Genomic DNA, 15820 nt, shown 5'->3' on the forward strand with positions numbered 1-15820 from the left:
CTGATATACACAGCGCTGCGTACGTCTTATGTACACAAATATTTTCCTCAATAGAGGACTATGACTTCTTTAGATGGGCTGTTGAGTTTGACGAGTATACTTCAAACAATAACTATACGTGGAGAGTAGCTTTTAAAAAGTTTTTCAATTGACTAGACCTGTTGAATTCTAAAAGTAATATTTGAATAATATTACTTGTTGCTCTTATAATTTAAATATTTTGGATTCTCCGTGTCATGTGATGTATGTCTTATAATTAAATATTTTGGACTTGTGACTTTTTTAAATTTTTTATGTTTTATTTATGTTATTATGTGTGCGTTAATTTTGAAATGATTAGCATAAATATCTTATTATTATGTAAATTTTAGAAATAATTGTAGCACAATTGAATTAATCAAACATACACATAACTTCACTCACAATCACTTCCTCGCAATAGCTTCTTCTGTAGTTAATATGCAGCTGTTTATTCAAATAATTACGACGACCTAAGCAGACTGTAAAATGTCATTTAATCTCCTTTCAAAACATCTATTTTTCTCTATCTAATATTATTGTGCGCAAAGTTAACCATAAAACATTATAACAATCATAAAGCAATGCATTATGTTATCCCCGACAACAAGCAAAACTAACAAGTCAACTAATCATCCAAAAAAAAAATCTCAATTTAATATAATTTTATTTAATGAATAATTTCAATTTAAAAGTAACAAAAAACTTAAAATCGCACGCTTAAAATCGACATTGCCTGTTTTGAAAAAATATTAGATCGGTACTACGCACGTCCAATGAAATCACGCCACGACATTCCACGCGACAGGGAAAAAAAACGGCGCAGTAACATGAGGAATATTCCGCCTGTGTTATTCATGTGTTATTGCGTGTTATTCATGTGTTATTGTATTATTATAATACCAAAAATATTCTCAAGACACAATAACACATGAATAACATATAATAATACTTGAATAACACGGGAAATATTCCCGACAGAGAAAAAAACGGCGCATTAACACAGAGTAATATTCTATCCCGTGTTATTCATGTGTTATTGTGTGTTATTCATGTATTATTGATATATTATTGTATTATTATAATACCAAAAATATTCTAAGAATAAAATGAACAACACAAGCATTTTTTTTTTCCGCTGTCGCGGGGGTTCTAGCGACGTGATTTCATCTATACTGATGTAATAGCTTCAACTGCAGCTCATCAAACCCTCGACGGCGAAGAGAGTGAGACGCGACTGAGCTCGCACAGAAGCATCGATGGGACCGGCGGCTAGTGGCGAAATGGAGTTCGCGAGACTTGCGGATTTACGCTAACTGCCGAGTGCTCAGCTTCGTTCCTGCACCGATGGTGGAGATGATGACGGCGAAGATAAAGAAGAGTTAAAACCCGGAAGTCACGACGAGAGCTCGACGGTAATGGTGAAACTTCGAATTTAACTAAGATTGCCATTTTTTTAGTCTTTTGAACCAGCTAAAGCACCCCTTCATTATTTCACAAAATCCGTTTTGTTTCCCCATTTGTTGTTAAATGATCCAAAGTTGCTGGTACCTGGTTGAAGAAATGCTCCTGAGTGATCCCTTGTAAAGAACGGAAATCGAACTGCAGAACTTATATTTTAACTTCAATTATTTCTCAAAGAACCCGTTCCCCCTTCATTGTCAAGATCTGGCACCTCTCGATGAAATGCTCCATACGATGATCCCGAGTAAAAAACATGCCCGCCCTCTAACCTCAATCAATCAAATCAACAGTTTGAATTATATTTGATCTTTTTTGGTGGTATTTAACTAATATTATCCATCTGATGACTATTTCGATGAAGACACAGGCTAGATTCTGCGGGAGAGACAGCCATCCTGTTGCCTAAATGCACATACGCATGCCTCCGCCACCACGCCTCCTTCTCAACAATGTCTCATGCATGCGTAACGCTCAGACTATCCTCCGGAATATCAATGTTACAGTCCATGATGGCTCTGCATTAGTTTTGACTGGCGCTAACGGCTCCGGAAAAACTACCTTCCTTAGATTGCTAGCGGGATTCTCCCGCCCCTCTGCTGGAGAAATCCTCTGGAACGGCCATGACATCACTTCTCCTGGAGTCTACCAACAGTACAAACTCCAACTCAACTGGCTTTCCCTCAAGGACGCCATTAAACCCAAGTTCACTGTCTTGGAAAATGTTCAGTGGTATGAAGTACTTGAAGGCAAAGATGGAACTGCATCTCTTCCAGCTCTCGAGCTCATGGGACTTGGCAGGCTGGCTAATGAGTTGCCGAGAATGCTCTCTATGGGCCAGCGAAAGCGGCTGCAGTTGGCTCGGATGCTGGCTATTGGCAAGCCTGTGTGGTTAATGGATGAGCCTTCGGTCACTTTGGATGCAGAAGGGGTCCGGCTGCTCGAATACATAATAGGGGAGCATCGTAGAGAAGGCGGAATAGTTTTTGTGGCGACTCATACGCCTATTGAGATCGAAGATGCCATGCATCTCAGGCTCCCTGAAAGGTTTCCTCGAAGGAAAACATTGGTTGATCTTCTTGACTGAGGTAAATATCTCACTGAATGAATAAAGTTCACTGATAAATTTTCCTTCTCCATTGATGCAAATAATAGCAAGCTGAAATAGCGAGCATTGCCTGTATTTGAAACATGATTTGTTCTGAATCCAAAAGTCCTGAATCTAAATGATCTGTTTTGCTTGTTGGACATGGGCTGTACACTTTCAGAATTCGAATTAAGGGGTGAAATGCACTTGACATATGTGACACATTTTAACTATTTTTTTTGGGTTCAACGTTCTAGTTTCTATTCTTGTTTAGGCCTCCTGATAATTCTTATTAGCCTACTATTCTCAAATCGCATTTAGTACACTTGATTTAACTTTAAAGTTTAATTGAGTTTTTTTTCTTCTTTGGTTAATTTGAAGTTTTTTCTTGGAAGTATATGATATTGTAATTATTTTTGTGATATTTTTATTTGAAATCCTATTATCAGGTATTCTAATTGCATATTTTATGCTATGATGTATTCATAAAATTGTTGTCTTTTTTTTTTTACAGTTACGTCATGTCATCTTGCGTCGTTTGTATTGTGTAGTGTTCGTGTGCTGTGTTAGTCTTCATGTTTTATAGATGTAGACATTTATAGAGCAGCTCATATATCAATATGATAATAATTCTATGCCATTCAACTCAATAGAATAATCACAACAGTATATTCCTACCAAAAGAGGCCTTAATCAAAACTCATCAACTTTGATTATAAGGCAACCCAAAATCCTACTTAGGCAATGCCAAACTAAGCATGGAAAATATGATTCTGTTCTATAAAATCATGAATTTTGAATTTTCTAACATAAAAGTTGATAGCTATTTATATAAAATAGATGCATGTGGGTCTTTGGCACCCCAAAATCTTCTGAAAAAACTCTAGGAACGCTCACTTAACGTTATATCCCGAATCATCATTAATCCTTTGCTTTAATCTTTGTATCCTGAGCCATCAAGGCAATGTAATTAAAATTGATTAACCAACAATTTTTTAAGCAAACATCAAACATTCCAAAAATATTAAATTACAAAAAACTCCATAAACTAAAAAACACTTCGATTGGAACTTTTTATGACTGTTGCAATTAGTTTCATGAATCTTAGTTGGAGAAAGGGCAGTGAAAGGCTACTGTTCAGAGATAAATATAGCATCATTCTTATTTCTTCAATTCTTTGACTTATTTCCATGCATTATAATAATCTGATCAAGTTGTCAAACATAAGCTTGAATTGGATCAACCTAAATTCAACCCAACCTTATAAATCTATCAGAGAAACCTAAGTTTCATGTAATTATGCGGCGCAGGAAACCCATAGTGCTCCTTTCAATTTACATTATAGGTTGGCGCACATTTCACAAAATTTCCTATTATTTTGCAAAATGAGGAAAATTGATGTTCTAAGGTTAAAGTTTCAATCTTTATTGTAGAGTGAACCTCTATTCATCGACTCATTGAAATCTAACTACCGCCAAACCCTATAACTGACTATGTTTTTATTGGTGCAGCACAAGAGTGAAGGACTTCTCCTAAAAGAATAACCAGGTCTAAAAGCAAAAATGCTTAATGGACTGTTGAAAAAGCTGCTGTAAACGATTACAGGGTCCTATCTCACTACTAAGGTTAATTGCTAAGGCTAATTACTATTCATAAACAACACAATAAAGCAACTACTAATATAAAATATGGCAAAACAGTAAAAACAAAACAATATTGTAGGGTTATAGTGATCTGCTCTCAGGTATTTGCGGCAGTTACTCTCCACTTCAGAAGAACTTGAATCGAGCTCAAAAATGTAAATAAAACCTTCATATGGTGGGTGGTAGGCATAAATGTCATATAAATTGAATGTTGAAGAGATGTTGAGTTTCAATGGCAATTGAATAACATAAGTGTTATCATTTATTTTAGCAGAAATAGGAAGTGGTCCATATTTTTTGGGTTTTGATTTGAATAAGTATTGGTAGGAAATTGTTCTTTGCAAAGGTATATCATAAAAATGTCTCCCACTTTGAATTCATTATGTCTCCTATGCTGATAGACTGTCTATTTATACTTTTCTGCGCTAATTGTGAGTTTATTTTGGATGTCTTATAGCATGGTAGAGAAATCAACAAGCAGCCTCTTAGCAACCAAGCTAGTTGGTTTAGGAAGAACCACTAAGTCAAAAATGTGATTGGATGAATTTGTGCAAACAATACTGAACAGTGTGTTGCCCGTAGATCAGTCATCATAGAATTGTAGGCAAACTCTTTTGGGCTTGGCACTTTGTCCCATGTAATAGGTGGCTCTCCACCAAACATCTGATCATATTTTTCAAAGTTCTGTAGTTGACTTCTGTTTGACTGTCTATTTTCAGGTGATATGTAGAATGAAGTTTAAGTTTTGTCTGAAATTGTTTTCACAATTCACGCTAGAAGTGGCTTACAAATTTGACATCCCAATTTGAAGTTAAACTCCTAGGTATGTTGTGCAATGAGATAATTTTCCTTAAGAAAATTCAATCTACATTAAGAGCGTCAGATGTTTTCTTACATGCAATGAAATGTGCCATTTTGAATAAATCTGCTCACCTCAACCATAACTGAGGGTCTGTTTGGGACAATTTTTTAAATTTTTTTTGTATTTTAGATCGCCACCACAGTTTTGTTTGGGGAACTGTTTTTTTTGCTACTTTTTAGAAATTTATGTGATGGGAAACTTCTTTTTTTTAGCCCGACCTATTAAAATGCAGTGGCTGTAAGAAAGATGCTATCTTAATTTTTTTGGAGAAAAATATATCTTTATGATTATCTCCATAGTTTTCTAATAAGTTGTTTTCTCCACCACAGCCTTACAACTACATTTTTTTTTTAAGCTGCAATCACCCTAAACAGATCTTGCATCAACACCACACTTTGTTTTGGGCAATCCCTAAATAAAATCAAGGCTCAAAATTTTCCAAATTGTGTGTGGTATAGGTAATGGCATATATAAACCCGTTTTCTGAGGACTCCTCTTGGAGTTTTGACAGGTATGAAATTTTTTGACAATTCTAATTACATCACATTGCAATTTGAGCCAAAAGAAACAAGCTTGCAACGATTGCAACAAAGCCAAAGTTTAGTCCGCCCGGGGTGAGCTTGACAGGCCCCCACATTGTAATTCCTGAACGAGTTAAGCTCGCAAAGACGTGTTTGGAACTTAAAGTTGATTGAATTTGAACAAATAACCTTGTTTCATGGGATAATCAGAAATAGGCTGGTTTGTTTTACATCGATTCCAAAATTCAACAAATTCTGAGTCTTCCTATATAATTCTTTGATGGACTGCATACTTATTATGTTGTCTTTAAAGAGCTTAGAAGGCTGGCTTGTCTTTAAAGAGCTTAGAAGGTTGGCTATCTTTTTAGTGGTGCCTGATTTGTGTTTCAACATAAAACTAAATTTTTGCAGAAACACTACCCACCTTATATGCATTCGGTTCAGATTTTTCTGAGTTTGCAAGATGTAAGAGTTTTGGTCACTAAACAATACAAATTCTTGATGGAGGAGATAATGTTCCCAATGCTTTAAAGTTCTCACACATATAATTCTTGTTCGTAGTTTTACCATCTTTGACGAGCTGAACTAAGCTTTTCTCTATAGAACTTGGTAGGTTTATACTCTCGGGAAAGTACTGCTCCAATTCCTGTGGAGGAAGCATGAACCTCGACTTGGAACGGTATGGTAAAATCTGGAATACTGAGTACGGGAGCTGAACAGAATTTGGCTTTACTTGTTTCAAAACTTTTTATGCTGATTGGCATCCCAATTGAACATTTTTTGTTATAGAGCATCAATAATTGCCCCATAATTTCACTAAAATATCTTATAAAACTACGGTAAAAGTTGGCGAGGCCATGAAAATTTCTTATTTTCATAAGGGTTGTATGCATGGCCAAGGTTGGATAGCTTCAATCTTCGGTGTGTCTGTTTGGACACCTTGCTCTTTGATAAGGTACCCAAGAAAATGAATCTTTGAACTTGCAAATTCGCATTTTGCTTTATTAAGATACAAGTTCTTTTTTAAGGCCAACATAACATCGTTAAGGTGTTTCAAATGATCATTAGAGTTTCACTATAAATTAAGTTGTCATCAAAATAGGCCATACAACACGTATCTTGGAATAGTTTAAGTACTTCACTAATTAGTCTCATAAATTTACCGGGTGTGTTGCAATGGTCAAAACGCATAGCACGCCACTCATACAAACCTTAGTTTTGGAGACCATCTTCTATTCATCTTTTAGATGAATCCACACTTGAAGTTACCCGCTCCTTAAGGGTATGTTTGGGGCAACTATAACTTATTAAAAAGCTACTGCGAAGTAATTATGCTAGGAAGCTGTTGCGCAGAACTACTGCGGAGAAACTGACTATCTGTTTGTTTTTTTTAGTTTTAAAACAGCTGTGCTGTAGGCTATTTATGAACAAATGATATTTTTGTCTCAGTACTATAATGTTGTTTATAACAAAACCAAACCTGTTAGCACATTTCATACTTGAAAACAAATATACAGTTTGAACATTGCAAAATAAAAACAGACACATCACTATACAGTAACACAACAATCAAATTAAAAAATATATATATTAAAATAACAACTAATGATATGATAATATTATTTTTAAAATGCACTTGGTTAATGCCACGAGATAATCCGTCCACTATAGAAACTCTACGTTTAATCACTATCGGCGGTGGAATCCCCCAACTCTTCTGCCCACTTAAAGAAGTCATAATTTTTTGTTCTTCTTATTGGACATCTTTAAAACTGTCTCCCGAAGCTATGTGACTGTTGCGAAATATGCAGAGAACATTGTAGTTCACAGTAGTTGTACAATGCTCTGAAGGTATCAGATGTCATCGAGTTCATCTTTTTTGAAGGTTTAAAACAACAAAATACAAATCATTCAATGAAACATTAGTGAAAAAGAATAATAGAATTAATCAATTCAAGTTTTATGAAACTGTGAGGTCTCAAAGAACATAATAGAAACTAACAAATCTGTCACTATAAGAAAACAACATACCATATAAAAAAAGGATTTTTTGTTGCCTTTAAACCAGGTAATATCTAGCTTTTATGTGTCATATATGCATATCACTAAAAAAATCATCTAGAAGAACCTCAAAAGCCATATGACTGAAAAAGAAGAACTTGATTGCTTTCATTGAAATTTTACACTTGTTAAGAACCGATAACAACATATAGACTATCTAGAAGAACCCGTAAAGTTGAATATCTTACCATAGACTTCCAAAACAAAATATAAAACATGCAATAAAAATTTAGATTACATATTATATCCAAGGTTGTCTCATCACCCGTGAAAGTGGAAAAAAATACATGCAAAAGAACTGAAGATAAAATTGAGATTCAAAATATTTATCATTTCTTAAAATATCGATGCAATAAATAATAAATATTTTCATAACACATTGCAAATAAAGTAGCAATAAAAAAAAAACATACAATCGTTCCATTCAGCCACCAATGTTGACATCTGTAATTTGCTCAATCAACTATATCCTCTTCTGTACACCTTCCCCATCATGGGTGCAAGTCTTAGGTAAATCACTTTCAGCCTGTGATAAAGATTGTCGTAGGCGATATTTATATGCTTCAACTGAGACATGTGAATGATCTCCTTAAGCTATATTGAAGTCAACTTCACTGCCCGAATGATGCTGTCGAATATAGATGTGGAGAGTCAATGTGACGACCACAATCTACACTTGTTTAGGAAACAAATATGTCGCATATCCTGCAACATGATTTTTTTTTTTCAAGCTCCAAATATTCTTTCAATGATATCGCCTAAGGATGAGTGTCTCTTGTTAAATATCTCTTTCCTATCCCGAACGACATTGCTAACTCTTTCAGAATTAGGAATGTGACATTTAATATTCATTAAATGACTCTAGAAAACCTCTTTATAAGGGGTATTTAACATCAATCAAATAATATTTATCGGATATAAAAATAATAATTAGTATTGCAGTAAAAACACTATCTCATTAGTTGAGACTCAAACAAACTTGTGGGTGGGTTATGAAAGCTGTATTTCTGAGTTCTTGTAGTAAATTTGAATATGCGGCTGTCGTGTGAACTATCTTCCCAATCAGCCATATCAAAAGTGAAACACATATTAAAGTCATATACAACTATGTCATTTTATGTTGGTGATCCGCATTGTCCGATAAATGCCACCTTTTCATTATTCGAAATACGTGCATCTACATGTGTTTCATCAATCACTCAAATACAATTCTAAAGAATTTAAGGGGTTCAAAATTACTGTACTTATTTGAATTCTGGAAAAAAGAATAACTAGAATTATCTGAAAATATGACGTATATCGCGGGTCGTGTGAAATCTCTGTGGGGGTTCTTTGGGTGAAATCTCTATGGTTCAAACAAACCCTTAATGATTTCAATACTCATCAGAAACATACATACATACATACTAGAGCGTTCAACTTAATTGAAAACTATCTATTGATTGTTTCTGATGAGTAATGAAATCGCTCATTGACTAATCTCATAGATTCACTCTGTGATGAAATGTAGAGAATTATTGCTAACACATCTCTGTAAGTTATTCGAGAGGAACCATGAAATTTATGATTACTGTGTAGTTCTTCCAAGAGATCGATAAATAAAGACTGTGTCATACGGAACATATTGTTGAATCTTGTTGGGTGCCCTACAAGTAACTCCCCATCCTATTTGTCATCAATGCATGAAGATGTCATGTAAGTAGAGAGGACAATGTATGAGTTATGATACTCATACATCAAACACAACGCAACTGCAATTCTTCTTCTGCGCCTTTTTTGTCCATGTTATTTACTATCTATGCAGCTACAAATATAAGAATCATTGAATTAGCTACTATCAAAACATTATTTAAACAAATAACAATCATAAATAAACTTTGAAAACAAATAACAAATTGTACGATTCAGTATATTCAAAGTATGTCCAAAGAAGTTTGGACAGTGTCCCAATGAAAAACAATTGTCCAACTAGAAAAAAATAAATTCAAGCGTCCCCTGCTGTCATGAAAATAACATAAATAATTGACCATACGGTCAGAAGTCATCGTCATAAAAAACTATCTTTGAGTCGGGTCTTAAAGCAACTTTATGGAGAATAAATAAAATGTCATGTTCTCGTAAATTTCTGGAGTTAATTTTAGAATTCACATAACTTGCTGAATGAAAGTTGCTTGTGATGTGTGCATGAAACAACAAATTGTGAAATTTGTCTTCTAATGAAAACAACACCTTTTTTTTTCTCACCCCTCTGACGCTTTGATCAACTGGTGGATTCAATTTCATTAAGGTTCAGGCTGGGGCCTTTATTGGAGTCAGCTATTCGACATCCAAGTACTCAACTATGTCAACAAACCGTCACTCTCTAAATGCCTATGCATGATAGCCCTTTGCCACAACTCTATCAAATATAAGATCTAACTTCTCTTCCAGCTCAGGGTCAATGCCACTGAATTTAAACTTTTTCGCATTTGACATTGCCTACAAAGTTATAAGAGATGAATATGTTGATGTATTTGAAAAAAATAAAAATAATTGATAAAAGAAGTGGACGTTTCTTAAATTCTCACCTCCATTCTCTCAGCTTTCAATTTTTTGGAAGCATCAATTGTTCGCTTTATCGAATCCCAATTCAAGCTCGTAGATATTCGCTTCGATTATTTCCAAAATTTCTAATTTTTTTTTAATTGTTCTCATTTGTTTTTCAATTGCATTCTATTGTATTATCTTTCTTTAATTTTCTTGAATTTTTTTATAATATTTTGCAGCCCTGCTTATTAAAATAGGTTGTTGGTCTATTTCCCAATTTCACTTCCTTAAACTAAAAGTCGCAAAATATTAGTTTGATATCTTTATTCCATATAGTAGATGAACCAATTTTTTTTTTATCTTAATCGTTATGTTGCTAGAATGAAAAGAAATAATCAACATAAATATTTGTCATAAAAAAATATGAAGTGTCATTTAAGATACCACAATTAAAAAAAACTAACACTGCCAATGAAAATAAAATAATTACAAACACCACTAGTAACACCAACACCACACCACACAACAAACACAACATCACCACCACTGTCAACATATCATCACCACCACCACATTACAAACCCCACCACTACCCCAACACCAACACCACATCACACCACACCACACCAGCACCATTATTAACACCAACACCACACATTACCAACACCACCACCGACATAAGCACCACACCAACACCACTACCATAATTTGTGGAGGTAAATGTAAAAAACACTCCATAATCATTTGATCGGGTTACATACAGGGCAACCAAAACATTGCTATCAACAAATCAATCACCCTCATCCATTTCTCAAATTCCTACTCAAAAAATCTGCGGATGTAAATTTAAAAAATACTCCATAATCATTTGATCAGGTTACATACAAGAACATTGCTATCAACAATTCAAGCACCCTCCATCCATTTTTCAAATTCTCACATAAAATCAATGGGGGTGAAGAATAACCAAACATAATAGTAAAAACACAATTGTAAGAGAATCTATTCCATCGAACGTGGCAAGCCAAAAACCATTCCACTCTTTCACCCATTTTTTATCACAAACACAACGGTAAAAACACCATCCCAAATTGCAAAATCTACCATCCCGAATCGTAAAATCAGAGTACGTAAACAAGATAACGACAAATCTCAAAATCCACAATATTCTAATAATACCACACATGATAAAGCAATAAATCGCAAAGAGAAAGCCATTCCATCGAAAACGAGCGGAGGAATTACATACAAAGCAAAGTAACCGAAGATCGGAGGGAAGAGAGAGAGGAGAAAAGCAACCTGTTCGCACCGTAGAGAGGTACCCAGGGCGTGAGAGCAATCACGAGAGGAAACTAGGGCAGAAGAAACACGAGAGAGGGCCAGCCACGAATGAAACGGTCGCGAAGGGCAAAGGGGTAATAAAATCACGAAGAAAGCACCGTGCGACACTATCCCAACAGGTCCACCTTCGTTTTCAAACCGCACCGCACCAAAAAAGCTGCCCCAAACGGGCCCTAAGTCTAGCTTGGAGAAAATTGATTCACCAGCAATCAATCAAGAAGGTCATCAATCCTAAAAGAGGAAACAAAATTTGGTTGTGATTTTATTGATTGCTCTGCAATCCACACACATACGTCACCTTCCATGTATTTTTCTGGAACAAGTTGGGCGAACACAACAATACAGGACTTAGGCTTGGGCGAATGAAATCTTTATTAAGAAGATCATACACAATCTCATTCAACATCATTCGTTCCTTCAGACTCAATCACTAATAGGGTAAATTAGGTAAGCACCTTTCTACAGGTCTATCTGATGCTGAATAGTTTTGAGAGGCAGCCTCTTTTGATAGTTCAGTTGTTGAAAGATCTCGAAAATACTAATGATTATATTCCATATTTGTTATAAATCTATATTTAGAGGATTATAAATTATATGAGGGATATTGGGAATCTCTATTTATTTCTCTCCTTAATTAGAGAGATTAACTCTCTTATATTTTGTTATTATTCATTTCTTTTTCTACTGTATTCTGTTTTTATTGTTTTTCTTATCAGTAAGTCCTGTAATGGGTATTTATATCCCTTCTTTTCGTCAATAAAATTAAGTTCTCTTATATCTTTTTATGGTACCAGAGCCATACTAGTCTTCTTCAGTATGACGACTTATTCCTCTTCCTCCCAAGAAATATCCTCCGCCTCATCTGCCCCTGTTCCAACCGGAATCGATGACACTTCCTCCTTCATCACTGACTACAAATTCAATGGCCAGAACTACCTCCAGTGGTCCCAATCCGTCATGATGTTTGTCTGCGGCAGAGGCAAGGACGACTGTATCACCGGTGATGCTGTCGCTCCAACCAAGGATGACCCAAAATTCCGGACATAGAATACAGAAAACCACATGGTCATGTCGTGGTTAATCAATTCCATGACCAACGACATCGAGAAAAATTTTCTTCTGTACGGCATGACCAAGAGTATTTGGAATGTTGTTCGAGAGGCATACTCTCACTCGAATAACACATCCAAGCTTTTCGAGTTTGAGTCAATCGTCTATGATCTTCGCCAAGGTGATCAATCTGTGACTCAGTATTTTAATGCCCGCCCTCTTACGTTACTGACAGCAGGTTCACATGTATGAAGTCCATGCCTGGTCATGCACTCTGGACTCCAACGACTCCAACTTATATTCCAACTAATACCGTCATATCATCAGGAAAAAAGGATATGCAAATTCCTTTTCGTTTCAACAGCTCTCTCGATCATGTCCGCTCTCGTGTATTAGGCTTCAAACCACTACAGAGCATTCACAAGGCCTTCTCCGAGGTTCGTCGCGAAGAAAGCCGCCGAAAAGTCATGGTTGGGCCTATCTCCACCCCGCCCAATCTCTCCATTGACGCCTCCGCACTTGCAGCTCTAGTTCCTACATCTCGACACAACGACAACCCATCACGCAAGGGCCATCCCTGGTGCGACTATTGCCGCAAACCGGGCCATAATAAAGACAAGTGTTGGGTGTTTCATGGAAAGCCAACCGATTGAAAGCCTCAGTCTGATCACGTTTCCCGTGCCAACAGCGTCGTCGCTGCCGATGACCTTTCTGCACCAGCACCCAGCCCCCCCCCCCCCCGGCCTGCTTATGCAGCAAGGTACGTTCTGCCATGCCTTCACAGTCAATCAAGGATCCCTTGGTCAGTGGATCATCGATTCTGACGCTTCTCATCACATAGCTGGCGATGCCTCCTGACCGCGACTTTATATATGCTTAAAAATATAAGTATTTAATACTGTTGCTAAAAGATTTAATTTCTCAGCAACTGTACCAAAATTTAATAACAATTATAGATTCAATAAATATAGACGTAATAAATATTCAATAATTGTAAAGTCACACTTATCAACGCAAATATACGTATCGCTCAAGTAATATAGAGCTCTAATGGAGTCCTAGATATCGATCCCACAGAGAGTAAGATTAGAATTACAAACTAAGACTTTAGAAAAGTAATACTTTAATCGCAACAATGAAGTTCAATTTGCTTATCTGTTACTAATAGACAATTGCAATAGATATGTAATTTAATAACTATTAAATAACTAAATATACTAATGAAAGTTCAAATGTGATATTCAATATATAAGAAAACATCATTCTCCTTGTCAAGAAATTATAGTGAATGGATAAACACGAGAGAGGGCCAGCCACGAATGAAACGGTCGCGAAGGGCAAAGGGGTAATAAAATCACGAAGAAAGCACCGTGCGACACTATCCCAACAGGTCCACCTTCGTTTTCAAACCGCACCGCACCAAAAAAGCTGCCCCAAACGGGCCCTAAGTCTAGCTTGGAGAAAATTGATTCACCAGCAATCAATCAAGAAGGTCATCAATCCTAAAAGAGGAAACAAAATTTGGTTGTGATTTTATTGATTGCTCTGCAATCCACACACATACGTCACCTTCCATGTATTTTTCTGGAACAAGTTGGGCGAACACAACAATACAGGACTTAGGCTTGGGCGAATGAAATCTTTATTAAGAAGATCATACACAATCTCATTCAACATCATTCGTTCCTTCAGACTCAATCACTAATAGGGTAAATTAGGTAAGCACCTTTCTACAGGTCTATCTGATGCTGAATAGTTTTGAGAGGCAGCCTCTTTTGATAGTTCAGTTGTTGAAAGATCTCGAAAATACTAATGATTATATTCCATATTTGTTATAAATCTATATTTAGAGGATTATAAATTATATGAGGGATATTGGGAATCTCTATTTATTTCTCTCCTTAATTAGAGAGATTAACTCTCTTATATTTTGTTATTATTCATTTCTTTTTCTACTGTATTCTGTTTTTATTGTTTTTCTTATCAGTAAGTCCTGTAATGGGTATTTATATCCCTTCTTTTCGTCAATAAAATTAAGTTCTCTTATATCTTTTTATGGTACCAGAGCCATACTAGTCTTCTTCAGTATGACGACTTATTCCTCTTCCTCCCAAGAAATATCCTCCGCCTCATCTGCCCCTGTTCCAACCGGAATCGATGACACTTCCTCCTTCATCACTGACTACAAATTCAATGGCCAGAACTACCTCCAGTGGTCCCAATCCGTCATGATGTTTGTCTGCGGCAGAGGCAAGGACGACTGTATCACCGGTGATGCTGTCGCTCCAACCAAGGATGACCCAAAATTCCGGACATAGAATACAGAAAACCACATGGTCATGTCGTGGTTAATCAATTCCATGACCAACGACATCGAGAAAAATTTTCTTCTGTACGGCATGACCAAGAGTATTTGGAATGTTGTTCGAGAGGCATACTCTCACTCGAATAACACATCCAAGCTTTTCGAGTTTGAGTCAATCGTCTATGATCTTCGCCAAGGTGATCAATCTGTGACTCAGTATTTTAATGCCCGCCCTCTTACGTTACTGACAGCAGGTTCACATGTATGAAGTCCATGCCTGGTCATGCACTCTGGACTCCAACTTATATCGTCAGATCATCGACCAAAAAAGGATATTCAAATTCCTTCTCGGTTTCAACAGCTCTCTCGATCATGTCCGCTCTCGTGTATTAGGCTTCAAACCACTACAGAGCATTCACAAGGCCTTCTCCGAGGTTCGTCGCGAAGAAAGCCGCCGAAAAGTCATGGTTGGGCCTATCTCCACCCCGCCCAATCTCTCCATTGACGCCTCCGCACTTGCAGCTCTAGTTCCTACATCTCGACACAACGACAACCCATCACGCAAGGGCCATCCCTGGTGCGACTATTGCCGCAAACCGGGCCATAATAAAGACAAGTGTTGGGTGTTTCATGGAAAGCCAACCGATTGAAAGCCTCAGTCTGATCACGTTTCCCGTGCCAACAGCGTCGTCGCTGCCGATGACCTTTCTGCACCAGCACCCAGTCCATTCAGCAAAGAACAACTCGATTTGTTGCACAAACTGATTGACAAACCACCTGATCTGGCTGTTTCCGACCCCATCACCGGCCTGCTCGCGCTACGTTCTGCCATGCCTTCACAGTCAATCAAGGATCCCTTGGTCAGTGGATCATCGATTCTGACGCTTCTCATCACATAGCTGGCGATGCCTCCTGACCGCGACTTTATATATGCTTAAAAATATA

The 15820-nt window shown here is 36.7% G+C and overlaps 1 protein-coding gene across 6 annotated transcripts in view; it reads left to right on the top strand.

Moving 5' to 3' along the window:
- The first annotated feature begins 1166 nt into the window (after positions 1-1166).
- LOC110032160 (ABC transporter I family member 1) overlaps positions 1167-15820 on the top strand; it is a 20173-nt gene continuing 5519 nt past the window's right edge. The window contains exons 1-3 of one of the 6 annotated variants that reach the window (XM_020735690.1): positions 1167-1433; positions 1850-2567; positions 4929-4986. In XM_020735690.1, the coding sequence (XP_020591349.1) occupies positions 1889-2566 (678 nt within the window). In that variant the 5' untranslated portion in view covers positions 1167-1433; positions 1850-1888 and the 3' untranslated portion in view covers position 2567; positions 4929-4986. Of the gene's footprint in view, positions 1434-1559; positions 1727-1843; positions 2871-4928; positions 4987-15820 lie in introns of those variants that run through there. The other 5 variants (XM_020735689.1, XM_020735692.1, XM_020735688.1 and 2 more) reach the window with 5 other exon arrangements.

This window comes from Phalaenopsis equestris, unplaced genomic scaffold, assembly GCF_001263595.1.
Source record: "Phalaenopsis equestris unplaced genomic scaffold, ASM126359v1 Scaffold000878, whole genome shotgun sequence".
Taxonomy (NCBI): Eukaryota; Viridiplantae; Streptophyta; class Magnoliopsida; order Asparagales; family Orchidaceae; genus Phalaenopsis; species Phalaenopsis equestris.